The sequence below is a fragment of the Gymnoscopelus microlampas genome (genome assembly GCF_963454915.1).
Source record: "Gymnoscopelus microlampas genome assembly, chromosome: 2".
Taxonomy (NCBI): domain Eukaryota; kingdom Metazoa; phylum Chordata; class Actinopteri; order Myctophiformes; family Myctophidae; genus Gymnoscopelus; species Gymnoscopelus microlampas.
The window spans coordinates 15,299,675-15,316,840 of record NC_139939.1 but is presented as its reverse complement, the minus strand read 5'-3'; the positions used below and the strand labels follow the sequence as shown (position 1 = coordinate 15,316,840).

The 17,166-nt window shown below is 39.3% G+C and overlaps 2 protein-coding genes across 5 annotated transcripts in view; both read left to right on the top strand.

The window, feature by feature from the left end:
• The first annotated feature begins 67 nt into the window (after positions 1–67).
• Positions 68–12,823, top strand: LOC311059619 (uncharacterized protein). Of its 2 annotated transcripts, none has more exons than XM_084077624.1 (4): positions 68–643; positions 5,607–5,700; positions 8,604–8,664; positions 8,819–12,823. In XM_084077624.1, the coding sequence occupies exons 3-4, from the start codon at positions 8,628–8,630 to the stop codon at positions 11,149–11,151; spliced, it is 2,370 nt and encodes a 789-aa protein (XP_083933750.1). In that variant the 5' UTR covers positions 68–643; positions 5,607–5,700; positions 8,604–8,627; the 3' UTR covers positions 11,152–12,823. The 2 variants fall into 2 exon arrangements, with proteins under 2 accessions (XP_083933750.1, XP_083933749.1); XM_084077623.1 differs by lacking the exon at positions 68–643 and adding an exon at positions 3,583–3,742.
• Positions 12,824–15,441: 2,618 nt separating this feature from the next.
• Positions 15,442–17,166, top strand: part of LOC311059715 (metalloreductase STEAP4-like) — a 10,817-nt gene continuing 9,092 nt past the window's right edge. For 2 of the 3 annotated variants that reach the window (XM_084077746.1, XM_084077744.1), the window contains exons 1-2: positions 15,442–16,071; positions 16,944–17,166. The exon at positions 16,944–17,166 is cut by the window's right edge and continues 32 nt beyond it. In XM_084077746.1, the coding sequence (XP_083933872.1) occupies positions 16,986–17,166 (181 nt within the window). In that variant the 5' untranslated portion in view covers positions 15,442–16,071; positions 16,944–16,985. The remainder of the gene's footprint in view (positions 16,072–16,943) is intronic. The other variant, XM_084077745.1, reaches the window with a different exon arrangement.

Sequence of the window (17,166 nt, the reverse complement as noted above, 5' to 3'; positions counted from 1 at the left end):
CAAACGTAACCAATCTATGAGGTCACAAGCAGCTAGTGAGCTTGTAAATCTGCATTTTTGTGTGACACCGTCATACAACAAAGTATACTCCCCAATAGTTGTTAAAATGATGCGGTCCCTGTACCACAAAGGTACAGGGACAGTGAACTGATAGTTGGTTAGGGGTATTCAGAAGAGATCTCCTGATTCTGGTGGAAAATTGGGAGTGAGTCTGCAATTCTGACTGCAATGGGGAGTTTATTGCACTGTCTGGGAGACAGAAGGGCGAAGAGACTAGGACGTATAGAGTGTTTTACTGTTATTATTAACGCTGTCAGCTACCTGTTCTTATTTTAATGTCATTTGACATTGTCTTTATTAAATGTAAATAAAATAACCTTACCTTACATGCTACCACTTAAGCCCTATGTTATACTTCATCGTATACAAAAATACAACTGAAAACAATTTAAAATGTTCGCCTATAACAACTTGAAAGTGGGCAGTAGTCTCAATGGCATTTGTTTTTGTGTTTTTTTGTCCCAGTCAGAACTGCCTCGGCCCACATCTTGTTCCTACTTACACTTCACCTACTTACACTTAACACTGTGACCTATGACCTGCCACCATCAATCACTGGAGTCCCATCACCAAAGAACAAAAGGTAGAACAACAGAGTGAGACACTTTCAACCTGGCCTACCTGTTTTGGTCATTATAGGCCAAAATCTTCAAACATGTACAAAACATTTTCAGTCTATGATTCAAAAATGGGACCTGACCCATTTTGTTGCAAACACTACAGTAAGTGCACAGTGTTGCCCTCATTATGCAAACTGCCAAAACCTGAAAGTAATGTGATGTAATGTCTCATAATATGTCTGCTAGTCAAGACATGTTGGTGAGACACACTTTAACATGCACACTATTAAGCCATTTATCCAAACAGTTACTTACTTTCCATTTAGATATAGGTGAATGTGGTTTATCTTACCCCATCTTACCAATATGTTTGTTCAGTAGTTCTATCATTATGCAGGTATAACACAAATCTTCATTTGTTAAAGGTTATGTTAGTGATTTGTTTTGTTTTTAAAACAAGTGTTAAACAGCTCTATATTCCCATAGCAATCATTGCTAGAGTGTACATTTTAAGGTAGGGATACCAATGTCATCAAATCAGGAGAAAGAACTCATATAGGATACAGGATAAACAAGTGAAATTGGAAGTGATGAAAAAACAGAAGAACAAAGTATTGGAACTATAACATGCTAAAAATGAAGCTGATAAATGATGGTTCTGGGGTTCTCTCACCTATTTTGATTATTGGTATCCAACCTGATAATGTTCATTAAATAACTGGAGAGAAAAGGAGTCCCCTGTTACTGAACAATCACTATGCAATGAGTACTACCAGAATATAGACTATAATAGAATATTATTTTTTATTAAAAAACAAACAAACCAAGAAGTATTACTTAAAGCGTTTTTTTAATATAATAAAACAATATGTTATCATTCTGCTATTCCTATTCATTGATTTAACAACGCAATAGCATCTGAAAGGCTAAATAACACAAGAAATACATTTATTTCACAGTGAAGAAGCCATAATCCTGTGTGTCCTCATTGTTTTAAAGAACACAGAACCATACAGGACACCACATGCCACGTAGTTCTCTCTCTCTCTCTCTCTCTCTCTCTCTCTCTCTCTCTCTCTCTTCTCTCTTCTCTCTTCTCTCTTCTCTCTTCTCTCTTCTCTCTCCTCTCTCTCTCTCTCTCTCCAAATCTTTACAGGAAACTGTCGTTTCCATATTGTTGATTGCTGTTCAAACTCGAAACCAGTAAGCAAGGCCTACTGTAGGCTACATCTCTGAAGCTTCATTCAGCACCTGGTGCAGGGACAGTGGCAGCCACGCACTTAATAAATAAAGCCTATCTGTCTCAGACATGCCAAATAAAACCAGCAGAATAAATAAGCAACATTCTGTCTTACCGTTTGTCAGTACAGTTGCAGCTTAATTCCATACATTGCATTTATTTGCTATATACACAGCCACAGAAAACACAAAGCATTTTCGTGTAGGGTTTTCTGTGCTCCGTGTGTACTCATGGAACACTCAAATTGACTGGTGCGTCGTCGTTGGTAAGGGATCACACGCTAACAAGTAGAGTGCTGAGTGTTCATGGCTGTGTATGGAAGACATGCAATAATATCCTGCTGTATTGTAATAGCCTATTATCACTAGAAAACCATTCCGACGTTCATCTTGAGTACTGCTGGTGATTGCATAGTGGGAAATTAGACTGGAGCAAGTGTCAGATAAAGAGGTGCAGATAACAGAATGAATATGCACCACCCATGATGGCAGGGAGTTGGTTGATTTGAAGTCTTATGACATGGCCAGATATCATATTCTATTCTGCATACCACATAAACATTGATGTTGATGGCTAAGTACCTCTAAATTCCTCTTTTCATCTTTTATCTTTATCGTTTAAATCAACCTTAAGCACAAACGTTAAATGACGGCAATGTAATTATTTTTGTCTAATATATTATATTATAATTATATTAGCCTACAGGGAATATTCAATATTGTTAGTGTCATGACTCATCTCTATGACAAGTATTATCAGCCAATATTTTTGTTGTTTTTGATATCTTCATAAAACTTCACATGAAACTTAAACTGAAGGAGCAGAATCTGCAACTGAGGGTGCCAGGCCCCCTCTGGCAACCCCGTGGGGCCAGGCCTCAATGTGAAATACTGTTACTGCCTGTTAGCTGAACTGAAACCAGACATTCAGGTTTGAGATGCTCCACAAAATCATATCGAGCCGTGTGTAGGTTGTGTATAAAGGGGATTCAAACAGAGGTTTGATCACATTAACCACATGAACCCTAATATCCCTATTCTGGGGCAAAAATTGCCAATCTTACAAGCACACAGCGCATTACTTCGCAACACGTTGTGAACCTGCAGGCTATTTTCAGTGAAGATATTTAACCCATTCAACCCGGGAACGCATCTCTGTCATTTTAGATTTCTTTGGCTATTCAAAAATAGCAGATCTACAAGCTCATAGCTGTGCTATGAGCTTGTAGATCTGCTATTTTTGAAAAGTCGTGAAAATGTGTGCAAAGCTTTGAATATAATTGTTTTTAAAGCAAACATTTGTAAAATATGTTGTTCCAGGGACCTCCAGAAGCAAAGATTTGAGTTACAAATGTTCGCTTTAAAGATATATATATATATATATATATACATATACATATTCAAGATTTGCACAAATGATTTTTCAAAAATAGCAGATCTACAGACTCATCGTGCGGCACTGGTGCTATGGGCTTGTATATCTGCTATTTTTGAATAGCCAAAATATAAAATAATGGTGATAGCTCAAATATAAAATGACACAGATGCGTTCCCTGATTGAATGGCTTCATGTAGAGCGAAAAGAGGAGGAGGCCAAGTGCAGAGCCCTGGGGGACTCCAGGGCAAACTAAGTACGGGGTTTATTTTAAGTGAAGTGAAGCATGGAGGCAGAAAAAGCCCTGAGGACAGGAGTGACATCACCCCCCCTCCCATCTCATTCTTATCTGGGCGTAGGAGAGAAGGTTGTATACGCTAATTCACCTGCAGCAGATAGCTGCCGTCTGTTCCTCTATCGATCTCAGAGGAAGGGAGTGTGACTGATTATCTTCACAGCGAAAACTTTCTCCAAAGTTTGACAGACTCGTCTGCAACAAGAACATCAGGTAATTCTATTACTGCTTTTATAGACACAAATAATGACGTTGCCGTCATTTAACATTTGTGCTTAAGGTTGATTTAAAACGTGTCTAATCTGATCTGCTTCATGAAATAAGATATTGATAAAGATGAAAAGATCAATTTAGAGGTAATTGGCCATCAAAATCAATGTTTATGTGGTATGTAGAATAAAATATGATATCTGGCCATGTTCATAGAGACTTTAAATCAACCAACTCCCTGCCATCATGGGTGGTGCATATTCATTCTGCTATCTGCACCTCTCTTTGTACGTGCAGTCATGCACCCTGTGAATCTTAATCTGTACTCCATCAAATATAAGATCTTTTTGGAGTATGAATTTGTTTTGATGCATTGCACATTTCTTTCCATCTTGCCATGCATCAGACACATGAATGATGTTCAACCTGTTCACAATGTGTCTTGGATTTACAGTTTAGATTTGTATAAACTACCCTTTTGTTGGATTCTATGACAGGTAGACAGACAGGTAAGATACCAACAGACAGATACGTGAGATGCAAACAGACAGACAGGTTTTTCCTCCTGACTTCCAAGATCCCAGTTTGTGTTGAACACTCTGGTTGAACGCTCTGTGTTGTATGTGAGACAGTTTGTGTTGAACACTCTGTAGAGCAGTGATATTCTAAATGTTATAATCTGTGATAACGCTTTCTATTGAAGGGATGTTCCACTTTCAAACATGTTTGGGGTCATTTTAACGTCTACTCAGGCTTTTGTGAGCACCCCAGATATTTGATATTAATTTTTATCAGACACGCCCCCTTTCTATACAAACCCATTATAACTTCAAACTCCATTTTAACCATGTTAGATTTAATCAAAAACACCCGTCCTTGGTTCTGGTGACTGATATGAACATTATTTTATTTTATTTTATTTTATTTTATTTTATCCAAAAAAATCCATAAATGAAAAAAGTAATTGAAAAAACATGGCCCCCTCACACCTTAGAAGGCCAATATCTGTCACCAGAACCAAGGACGTTTATTTTCATTGAATAAAACATGGTTAAATTGGAGTTACAGTACAATGGGTTTGTATAGGAAGGGGGCGTGTCTGATAAAATGAATATCACATATGCAAATACTGAATCAAGCAACTTAAAAACTGTCTGGGTGTTCACAAAAGCCTGAGTAGACGTTAAAATTATATGTTTGAAAGTGAAATATCCCTTTAAAGGGATATTTCACACCAAAAAATATTAAAAATAAATGAAAAAAGTAATTGGAAAAACACGGTCTCCTCATGTATTAGAAGGTCAATATCAGTCACCAGAACCAAGGACGGATATTTCGGATTAATCTAACATGGTTAAAATGGAGTTTGAAGTTACAATGGGTTTGTATAGGAAGGGGGCGTGTCTGATAAAATTAATATCAAATATCTAAATACTGGATCAAGCAACTTAAAAACTGTCCGGGGTGCTCCCAAAAGCCTGAGTAGACGTTAAAATTACCCAATTTTTTATTTTTTACCCAAGTCCATATTTGTAATGCACGATAAACATACTTATAATGCATTATAAATGGCTTATAACACTGTATAATTATAAGCATCCAGAAATACTCATTTATGCTTTATAACAATAACCATAACAATTCTAAAGCATTTTATAAAGGCCAAGTATCATAAACTAGATAATGAAATAGAAGCTGAGTTGCAGTAGTATTGAAAGCAGAGCCATAATCAATAAGCAACACTAGCACGCACGCACGCACACACACACACACACACACACACACACACACACACACACACACACACACACACACACACACACACACACACAAACGTACTTAATTATGATCTTTTATCTACTGACAGGTTCTGCTGGCTCTCCAAACACAGTCATAACCACCACAACAGTCAGGAGGATCGTTGGGCAACTCTGTTGCAGGTCTCATTTTCCTGTCTTCAGGTGAGTGACGGCATCTCAACCAAGTTGTACACTACGTCACCATAACACATGTCAAATATCCTGCAATAGTTGTCAAAGTGTGCACCTAACATGGCTATTGTGAATAAAATTGCCTATAAATTCAATAAGACAATTAGTCAGAGGAAATAGGCCTGCTTGCTAATATTAATAGAAAAGTACACATTGACTGTTTATTTGTTTTATTTGGTGCATTGACAATGTTTTAATAAGAATGTTAGTTTTAAAGGATATAGTATTGTACTATTCCCCTGCTTACAGTATAGGGAGTCTATTGCAACTCACCTCCACCAGGCCGAAGGCAGAGATCAGCATCACATTTCTTGTGCATGCTATCTTTCATGCTACACTGCTAGTAGGTCAAGGAAATAAATTCCTGAATATTTTTCAAATCATCTTCACGGTGGCGCTTCAAAAGCCCACTTTACATTTTGGCAGTCGTTTGTGTGTTTAGCAGACTCACGCACGCACATGCGCACGCGCACACACAGACGCACACACATAGAGAGAGAGAGACACACACACACACACACACACACACACACACACACACACACACACACACACACACACACACACACACACACACACACACACACACACACACACACACACACACAGAGAGACAGACAGACAGACAGACAGACAGACAGAAGCACAGGAAAACATAATCTCCCCCTTGCCTTTTGGCCAGGTGGAGATACAGTAACTAGAAAGGGTCACTCAGTGGAGTGCATATCTCCGCCTGGCTGGGTGCAATATGATGTCAGTCTTACCCAAATATAGAGTTCCACATTGCCTCAGGACTGCAGCGCCACAAAAACAAATGCATGCGCACACAGGCCAAGAAGGAAAAGCACAAATGCACACACACACACACACACACACACACACACACACACACACACACACACACACACACACACACACACTCACACACACACACACACACACACACACACACACACACACACACACACACACACACACACACACACACACACACATGGAGAGACATGGGGCGCTCGCACACACCCATGGAAAGGCAAAGTGCGAAGGCACATGCACACAGACAAGGACAAACACAGGTAATGCTCACACGCACTCAAGACACATGCACACAAGCACACATGCATGATGGACACTATGGCAGCAGCCTGCCATTTCGATCTTTAATTAGCTGTATATGCAACACCTGGGTGTGATTTGCTTCGAGTCATGCTGTTCAGCAGCCCAATGAAATGAATGTACAGGGATTTAACATTGTTCCTCTAGTTCATTTATAACTCAATGAAATGAACTCAATCAAAGACACTGCTTAATTCACACTGGTTGTTATTTTTGATAGTGTGTGTAGCACTCTCTATAAGAAACACCCTGTCCATTTGTGGGATGTGTTTAGACTGAATTGTGGGTGTGCACTTCTGTTCATATAGAGCGTCGCAGTTCACGCCCACTTCCTGGTGCCGGAAGTAAATACTCGATGCATTTTTCCCATTGACTTTTACAAAGATATTTATATAAATTAATTTAAGCCTAGAATCAAGCTATCCAGGATACTGGTGAATCATGACCATAAAACGTTTGATTCTGTGAAAAAACATTTTTGAAAACGGCAAAACAAAGGGTATTTATTAAATATAGTATATCATATCATTAAATATAAAATTTTAAAAAATCACAGAAAAAAAGGTTTTATGGTCATGATTCACCAGTATCCTGGATGGCTTGATTCTAGGCTTAAATTGATTGATATAAATATTTTTGGAAAAGTCAATGGGAAAAATGCATCGAGTATTTACTTCCGGCACCAGGAAGTGGCGGAACTGCGACGCTCTATATATACGGTGGGGGCGTGGCTGTGGAAGGGGGGCGTGTTTGGTAAAAAAAAAGGCTCTGCAACACGTCATGATTGGTTGCCATGTCTGCTTATTGTAAGCGCCATTGCCCTTGTTTTTCTGTGAAGGTGCTTGTAAAGACTGGTGATTGCGGTTTGTCCCTGTTTCTAAAACGTTGATATTTGGTATGTGTTATTGGTTGATATATTGATATATTTCACACACACTCTCACATTGGATATTAGTCCAGTAATATTGTCACTTGACCGCCCAATAATTGCAACAAAAACAAACTCAACTGATTTTGTGTCCTAAATGTGTCCTGAAAGAGGAAAAACGTTGCAAGGAATTGCATGAAGGGAAAATCCAGAAATTCAAAATGGCCACCATCCACATTATTATTACATATACAATCATATATCTTGAACACCGAATACTGTAGGAAGACAACATTTGGCAGGTGTTGTTGAGGACCCAGGGAAATGCAGTATCAAGTTTGAACTTGTTTGGAATAGCGGTTCTTAAGAAAGCTGCAATTAAGTGGCCCATTCAGAACAGGCATGTGTGTCCAAAGGGCACTAGCACCACTTTCATTCACAGATTGAATGTAAGAACAAAAGCTCACCCAAGTGTGGTTATTTAGAGTCACCGGAATATTACACAAAGAGTTATTGAGGCAAACATCAAGTATGAGACAAAAGTATAAATATAGCCTACTACAGTTTAAAAAGTGTGTGGGAATGGCTGATGTGCATAAAGCAGATTTGGATTCAGCACCCCTTAATACCCCTAAAAAAAAAACATGTATGCCCTAAATTAACATGATTTGCCTTCAGCACTTTAAATAAGCACATTTTCTAGTTTGGTTTTGTTGCAATTAGTGGGAGTTTGACCCCCATTTTTGCATAAAATGCCTGGACTATATGATTTCTAATTAGTTCTTGTTGTTATAATGGTACCAATCCCCTCTCTCTCTCTCTCTCTCTCTCTCTCTCTCTCTCTCTCTCTCTCTCTCTCTCTCTCTCTCTCTCTCTCTCTCTCTAAAAGGTGAGAGAAAACCTCAAGACAGACATGCATGCAGATTCAATAAGCAAGAATGGAGAGGAAGGTATGTACTATGTATCTTGCCACCATACATACTTTTTATCAAGACGAAGTATAATGAGAAAATCTCATGAAATCGAAGCCTAGAGACATTATACAATGTTTTTTGAAAACCTCAAATGTTTAGCATCCATAACCATATCATTTTAATCCACCAGCTCTCATCAATGATGACACAGTTCGGATTATATTGGTTGGGAAGACTGGAGCTGGAAAGAGCGCCACTGGAAACACCATCCTGGGTTGTAACGCTTTTGAATCCGAGTTTTCAACTCAACCTGTGACAACAAGCTGTCAGAAGGTCAGAGGGGTAGTGGCTGGTACAAAGGTCACTGTCATAGACACACCAAGATTGTTTGACACCAGGTTAAGCAAAGAGCAAACTCTTGAAGACACTGAACAGTGCATTCGTTTTTCGGCTCCTGGTCCCCATGTGTTCCTGAATGTGATCAAACTGGGAAGATTCATAGATGAGGAGCAGAAATCTGTGGAAATGATTCAGGATCTATTTGGCCAAATGTCTAATAAATACACCATGATTCTGTTCACTAATGGTGACCTGCTTGAAGGTAAACCAGTTGACGTAATATTGGAAAATAGTCTAATACTACAAGAATTAATCACAAAATGTGAAGGTGGCTATCATGTCTTCAACAACAAAACTCAGGATCCCTCTCAGGTCACTGAGCTGCTGGTGAAAATCAACAACATGGTGCAGATGAATGGAGGAAGCCACTACACCAATGAGATGTTCCAAGAAGCAGCGAAAGCAATAGAGCAAGACAAACAGAGACGTCTTAAAGACAATGAAGAGAAGAGAGATAAAGAGGAGGAAGAGCTGAAGAACATTTTTGAAAAAGAGGGTATGGAGAGAGCAAAGGAAATGATGAAAGAGCAACTGGAACAACAAGCGAGATCTGCTAGAGAGAATGAAGAGAGGAGATGTAAAGAGGATGAAGAACAAAAGAAACAATATGAGAGAGCGACCCTGGAAAAAGAAGAGAAAGGTAAGAAAGAACAACGGGAACAAGAAGCAAGATTTGCTAGAGAAATGGAAGAACAAAAGAAGAAATACGAGAGAGAGGCTGTGGAAAAAGACGAGAAAATGAAGAAAGAACAGCAGGAAAAACAAGCAACGTTTGCCAGAGAGATGGGAGAACAAAAGAAGAAATATGAGGGAGAAGCTCTAGAAAAAGAAGGGAAAATGAAGAAAGGACAAGAGGAACAACAAGCAAACTTTGCTGGAGAGATGGGAGAACAAAAGAAGAAATATGAGAGCGAGGCCCTGCAAAAAGAAGAGAAAATGGTAAAAGAACTACAGGAACAACAGGCAAACTTTGCTAGACAGGTGGAAGAACAAAAGGCAAAATATGAGAGTGAGGCTCTGGAAAGAGAAAAGAAAATGATCAAAGAACAAGAGGAACAACACGCAATCGTTGCTAGAGAGCTGGAAGAGAAGAGATGGAAAGAGATGGAAGAACAAAAGAAGAAATATGAGAGAGAAGCTGTGGAAAAAGAAGAGAAAATTAAGAAAGAACAACAAGCAAACTTTGCCAGAGAGATGGAAGAACAAAAGAAAAGATATGAGAGAGTGAGCGAGGAAATGATAAAAGAACAACAGGACCAACAAGCAAACTTTTCTAGGGAGATGGAAGAACAAACAAAGAAATGTGAGAGAGCGGCTCTGGAAAAAGATGAGAAAATGAAAAAAGAACAACAAGTCCAAAAAGCAAACTTTACCAGAGAAATGGAACAACAAAAGAAGAAATATGAGAGAGCGGGTCTGGAAAAAGAAGAGAAAATGAAGAAAGAACTACAGGGACAACAAGCAAGATTTTCGAGAGAGATGGAAGAACAAAAGAAAAGATATGAGAGAGAAGCTCTGGAAAGAGAAAAGAAAATGAAGAAAGAACAAGAGCAACAACAAGCAATCTTTGCTAGACAGCTGGAAGAACAAAAGAAGAAGTACGAGAGAGCGGCTCTGGAAAAAGACGAGGAAATGAAAAAAGAACAACAGGACCAACAGGCAAACTTTTCTAGAGAGATGGATGAACAAACAAAGAAATACGAGAGAGCGGCTCTGGAAAAAGATGAGCAAATGAAAAAAGAACAACAGGACCAACAGGCAAACTTTTCTAGAGAGATGGATGAACAAACAAAGAAATACGAGAGGGCGACTCTGGAAAAAGATGAGCAAATGAAAAATGAACTGCAGGAACAACAAGCAAACTTTGACAGAGAGATGGAAGAGAGGAGACGTAAAGAGGAGGAAAAGCAGATAGAAATAAATGATTACAATAACAGAACAAAGATGGGGTCTGCAATACAGGTAGCTGGAGCGATTACTGGAGTTGGCGCTACTATTGGAGGAGTTGCTGGAGGGGCGGAAGCTGGAATGCTGTTTGGCCCAGTTGGTGCAGCAGTAGGGGCCATGGTAGGGGCAGGTGTTGGAGCTCTCTTCTTCTACAAAAGAATGGCTTCAGTGAAATAATCAATAAATCAATGAAGCAAAACAACATATCTCTGCTAGGAGGTACGCCCCAGTACAGATATGTACAGTACATTGACTGACACAGTAATGTGTCTCTCTCACTGTTTCTCTCTATGTTCTATGCACGTGCGCGTGCATGCATGCTCGTGCGCCATACAGACAGTCTAACATTTGATGTCGGACTAACATTTTGATCTTGTGGTCAATTACAGTTGAATAATGTATGTAAACTTGCCAGTTGCCATCAAACACTCATTATAGGTTGTCATGTTTATAAATGTTATTCAGATGGTACCTTGAACTTAAAGGCGTCTGCCTCTCACTTGCACACGCACGCACGCACGCACGCACGCACGCACGCACGCACACACACACACACACACACACACACACACACACACACACACACACACATACATACACCACTGTGCCTTCAGCCTTGTGGAAAAATTAAACCACAATTTAAAGAGTTCATGTTACGACTCATGCCAAAAATTAGTTTGCCACTTCATTATCATAATTATGTTGCTTCATTAACGGCAACTGAATTGACTTGTAGATCTTTGTACTTATATTGTTATGATAGATTGTTGTGTGCGTACATGCGTGCGTGTGTGCATGCATGCGTGCATGTGTGTCTGTCTGTGTTCTCAGCTTCTTGAGTTTTGTGCAAGCTGCCAGTAGGCCAAGGAAGACACTCCAGCCCAAATGTTTTGCATTGGCCTTGTGGTGGTGTTATACCAGTCCACGTTACGTTTTTTTCGTGTAAATCTCTCGAACCGTAGGTCATACAATCAAAATCTGGATTCCCAAGATCATGACACAACTCCCCAGGCTCCAAATGTTGTCCAAAACTTACTCAAATCGGTACACATCATCTCTGGACTGGAGTCCTTTGATAAACATGTTTGTCATATTCCATTCAAATTGGCTATGGCTTCCAATGTTTGCAGGAGGGGCCTGTATTTTTTTTTTAAATGCCAAAAACCATGAACGCATTGTCTGATTGATTGACCCCGTATTTGAATCACATATTGAGGGGCCTTTAAACAAGAGCCAAAATTGATTTGACTTAGACCCATATAGGGGATGCCACAAATGCTACACATGTCACTGTTTGTTGCAGAAACATGATTTCCACAATTTAGGTACACATAATCTTGGGAGTCATGTGACAATGAGCATCAAACGGTTTTTGATATTCCATACTTTTTGCCTGTAATTGGCTTCAAGGATTTGTGGGAGGGGCCTAATGTATTTCTTACAAAAAACATGTATCATGAACGCAGCATCCAGTCAACCCCAAATTGGAATTGCATGTTTAGGGGTCTTAACGTACTTTCACTTCTGCCATATGGGGTGCAGCAAGTGTGAAAAGTTGAACCGTACGTTGTAGAAACCGTATTTATCTCTGCAGCTTCCTCATGTCCTTACAGTTGCTACCCAGGACTTACACAGCCCTGGCTAGGCAACCCAGCCTGGTGAAGATATTATGCGCTCCACGGAGCGCTTCTCTCTAGTTGGTATTGTAGATGTCTTCACTTTCTCTTCTACAGACCAGTGAAACTATTCTGATCATAACTTGCTTATACTTTGCTACCCAATTAGCATAATGTTACATTACATTCTGTTTATCTCCCAATAAACTGATGTAAGTCTTTATAAATGTGTAATGTGTTGATTATATATATACAGTATATCATAAATGTTCTTGGTGTCAAATAAGTGAAGTAGCTGAGGTGCACCAGATTTATCTATCAGTTTTGTTGTTTGCTGGTCCATCACAGATGGACAAATGAACAGTGGCAATGATTTGCATATGACTATGTTATTCCCAAGCCAGTTGTCCTCAAAACCACACCCCAATCGCTGTAATTGGCTGAGAGACGTGGGGAGATCGCAGAAGTGAGAGCTTGTTTTGGTTCACAGACACCATAACCTAATCTGTTCACCACAAATATGATGCCGTGCTCGTTGATGAGCGAGAACATCGGCTGTTTGGCGCAGGCACTCACTCCCCTGGCGGCTTGCATGGGTGCGACGCGCAAGCTTTAATTAAGGCCTCGCTGTCGGTGCCCCTGCCATGTTTTCAACTGATTTTAAAAAGTGCACTTTTTGTAAAACCTTACATACACAGGATATTTAGGGAACCAATTTAACAAAACAAGTGCTCCCCAAAACACCAGGCTTAGATGACTGTCTTGGGAATGACAAGCGTGATAAACATATGCCTGGATGAATCTTAATCATAAATGGTGCATTTATGATTAACTTGATCAAATCACAGTGAGACAAGAGCTGCTTTTCTGGTTTCTAACATGTCCACACAAGTGAATTATTTCACGCTCACCAAAATCTTCCATTCCTCCAGCATTTACAGCAGGAAACTTTTTTTTTGTATTTGCATCCCCTGTTTACCCCTCCCTTTGACAAGGAAGTCATGATATTAGAGCTGCAATGACTTGTTTGTTTTATATTACAGAGATTACTGTTTAATACATCTAGCTCCTCCATCAAATATATAAATGTCTGTAAGTAAACTTGTCTGGAGCTATACAGCTCCAGATATAGTTAGTCTTTAAAGTACACACTGTAAGAAATGCATTTCAATTAAGTTAATGTAAAATCACCCAAATTATTACAACCGTCATCGATGTAGACATTTGAATAACAACCTTTGAAAAACTCTCCCACTGGATGTCACCTGAATCTAAGTCTACTTCCTGGTGTAAATTATATAAGTTTCTGACATGGTACTGTCAATTTCTTAATATTCAAAATATGATAACACTTCAAAGAAATAAGAAATATTACTATATATTAATATTACTTATGAAGAATTCATAGAACTACAAATGAAGTTCTGCTTGTGGGGAGGCAGACTAGGGGAAAAGTACTGAGGCACTCCGTCTTCAGGTGAAAAATAATACATTTGTTGTTGAGCAAGGCAACAATAAATGTTGCCTATACCTGCTTCACTGAAGAGCACCTGTTTGAGAAAGCCACTCTGTTTTAAACTATCAAGAGTTCATACTTTTACTTATACCGGAGGGAATAGCATCTACTGTCAGCCCAGGCTTGCCCTTTATGGTCTTGACAAACTGGTCTGCCACAAAATTTGCCTGCAAAGAGATTCAAGTTTATTTCCCACGCACAGTAACCTACATACTGTACGTTACATACTGGATCCCATAGTGGTTAATGCACAGTATTCACTTCATACTTACAATGTATTGTCACTGTCATGTGGAAACCTCATATGTCCAAAACTGTTACTTTTCAGAAAATGGAAAAGAGAAGCTGTGTTCCAATGGATCCAATGTAGTTATTATTTAGTCACAATTAAGCTCTTCTTAATACTTTTCATTGGTTCAATATTCATAAAATCCACTTTTGTGTGACACTGTTGTATGATAAAGTAGTAGGGCATTAATCTATGAAAAAATATATTACACAAAGCTGAAATATGGAGATGCAAGGTTTCTTACACACTGCAACAAAAGACGACTAAAAACATGAGACATGACTGTGCTGTGAACAAAACAAAAAATATTCAGCCAATAAATTGTCTTTTGTTCAAATGGCCAGTGTAACCAATTGTAACCATGCAGGTGTGAAAAGGATACAACAAATACAATAAAATACAAAATAGCCTTTCTTTCACATCTTGAGAATTAAACAACACAGGGTACAAGGAGTTAGGAATTCTTACACATTCTATTAAGAAGTAGCCTATCTGTCCAGGTTAATTTCAAAACAACTTGTGTATGAATTTCACATGACTATTTGTGCCATGATTAGCTCCCAGGACAGACTTTGGACATTTCTGATATACATACAGCATCTTATCTGCAGTGGTTGGAGGCCACCTACAGGTGGACAAGTAGCACTGCCGGATGCTCACACGTGCAATATCTATTCTAGGGGGGTTGCCTATTGCTTGAGCAGTAGGAATGTGGCCTCAACTGCAGAAGACCAAGGTCTGAATCCTGGGCAGGACATAAAAGTTACAGAGTGCACAGATGAAGTTGTTTTTGTACAGGCACGTTTGGTTGAAGTAAGAAGAAATCATGATCATCATTTCTTATGATGTACTTTAGTATTAGATAATGTGTTGTTGTTCATGTGAGCTCATGTAAATTATTCATGAGGTATTTATGCATTAAGTAAATGCATTTTCATACATGACTTAATACTGTTTCATGTGCCCTTACCTGCTACTACTGGCCAATAAGGTTACAAAGATGTCTGATTTCATAGAAAGTCAGTGTTTTCCTGCAATAGGCCTAGTAAGCCAAGAATCTGTTTATAACAACAGGAAGTAACTGGTTTGAGTCCAGACAAGAGGTACTTTCCACTTAAAAAATAATTCAATTTAAATGGAATATGGATGTAAATGTGTGGTCATGTGACGCAAACTGGCTTTCATTAACCATCAGCTTGTGAAGACATGTTGGTGAGTCAGACCTTTATCAACACGCTATACAGCTTTTTCCACACAAGGGGTACAAACACAAAAACAAACGCACACACGCACGCACACACACATACACACTATAGTGTTTATAAAGATTGGCTCATGGACATGTGGCTTCCCTCTTTGCAGGGAAGTTTTCCAGTTTTTCCAGGAAATAAACCCTCCTTCCCAACCCCCCTCCTTAGTCACACAGTCAGAAGAAGGAAAGAAAGAAAGAAAGACAGACAGACAGACAGACAGACAGACAGACAGACAGACGGACGGACAGACAGAATCCAGAGCAACACTTCATTTGCTATGTGAAGACATTTGTTTCTTGGAGAGCCCACAACAGAGAGAGAGTTGCTTCTTTGAGGACCATCATTTTGGGGAGCATCTCTCTTTGGATTAGAGTCGTATTTGAATGCAGCTGATCGCTTCACGTTGCTCCAGAGACCACCAGTGTGAGTTTTCATCTTCATCAATCTTCTGAACACAGCAGCTCTTGGGCATTTAGGGCAAGAATGACAAAAATCCTGAAAAATATTCATACATTTTCAGAAATGTTCAAAAACAGCGAACATAACAGATCTACAAGCTCACAAGGTGCCGCATCACAGCGCACTATGAGCTTGTATATCATATGTTCTCTGTTTTTGAAGATTATTTTTTAAGTATACGGTCTGTTTTGACCAGCGTTGGCAGTGATTCCTCTGTATATTTAAAGGACAACTTTGTTTTTTTACAACCAAGGTTTATATTTTAGCTTGTAATTAAAGTAAATAAATGATGAGTGTAATTTTTTTTTCATTTACTGCTTTCTATAGTTTTAGCATTTTTTGCGATATTCTTTACAGTGGGCGGGGGCATTCTGTCCGGTGGCTAAATATGCCTTTTTTACACAATAAAAAAGGTCCGGCTGTCTGAGATGGCCAGATGTGAGTTATTGGGGGCTAGAAGAGCTACTGTAAATAATAATAAAGAAAACGCCGGGTTAATGTGTTAAAAAAATACATATTTAGCCACCGGACAGAATGCCCCCGCCCACTGTGAAAACACTGTAAAAACAATTGTGAAAATTGCTAAAACTATAGAAAGCAGTACATTTAAATGTTTTAACACTCATCTTTTATTTACTTTAATTACAATCTAAAACATAAACATTGGTTGTAAAAAACCAAAGTTGTCCTTTAAGTTATTTGTCATATGATATCTACCCTGTGCAATCTTTTGTTTACAAAGCCTAAAAGGCAAACAGAAAGGTAAATGTGTTCCAGGCGAACCATGCCAAAAACACAATTAAATCATTAACCGCAGTTGTTGTATGTCATGACAGCCCTGGGTCTGTGTGGCTGAGACACACAGGGAGGGGAGGGTCATGTCAGGACAGGAGAGGACAGACAGCATGTGTCTGAGTCCCGTGGACGTGGTGGTGGGGGGGACGGCGCCCGCCCAGAGCCAGCTGCTGTGTGTGTTTGGGACGGGGGATCTGGGTCGTACCCTGGGTCAGCGTCTGCTCCACGCGGGCTACAGGGTGGTCTACGGGAGCCGCAGACCCC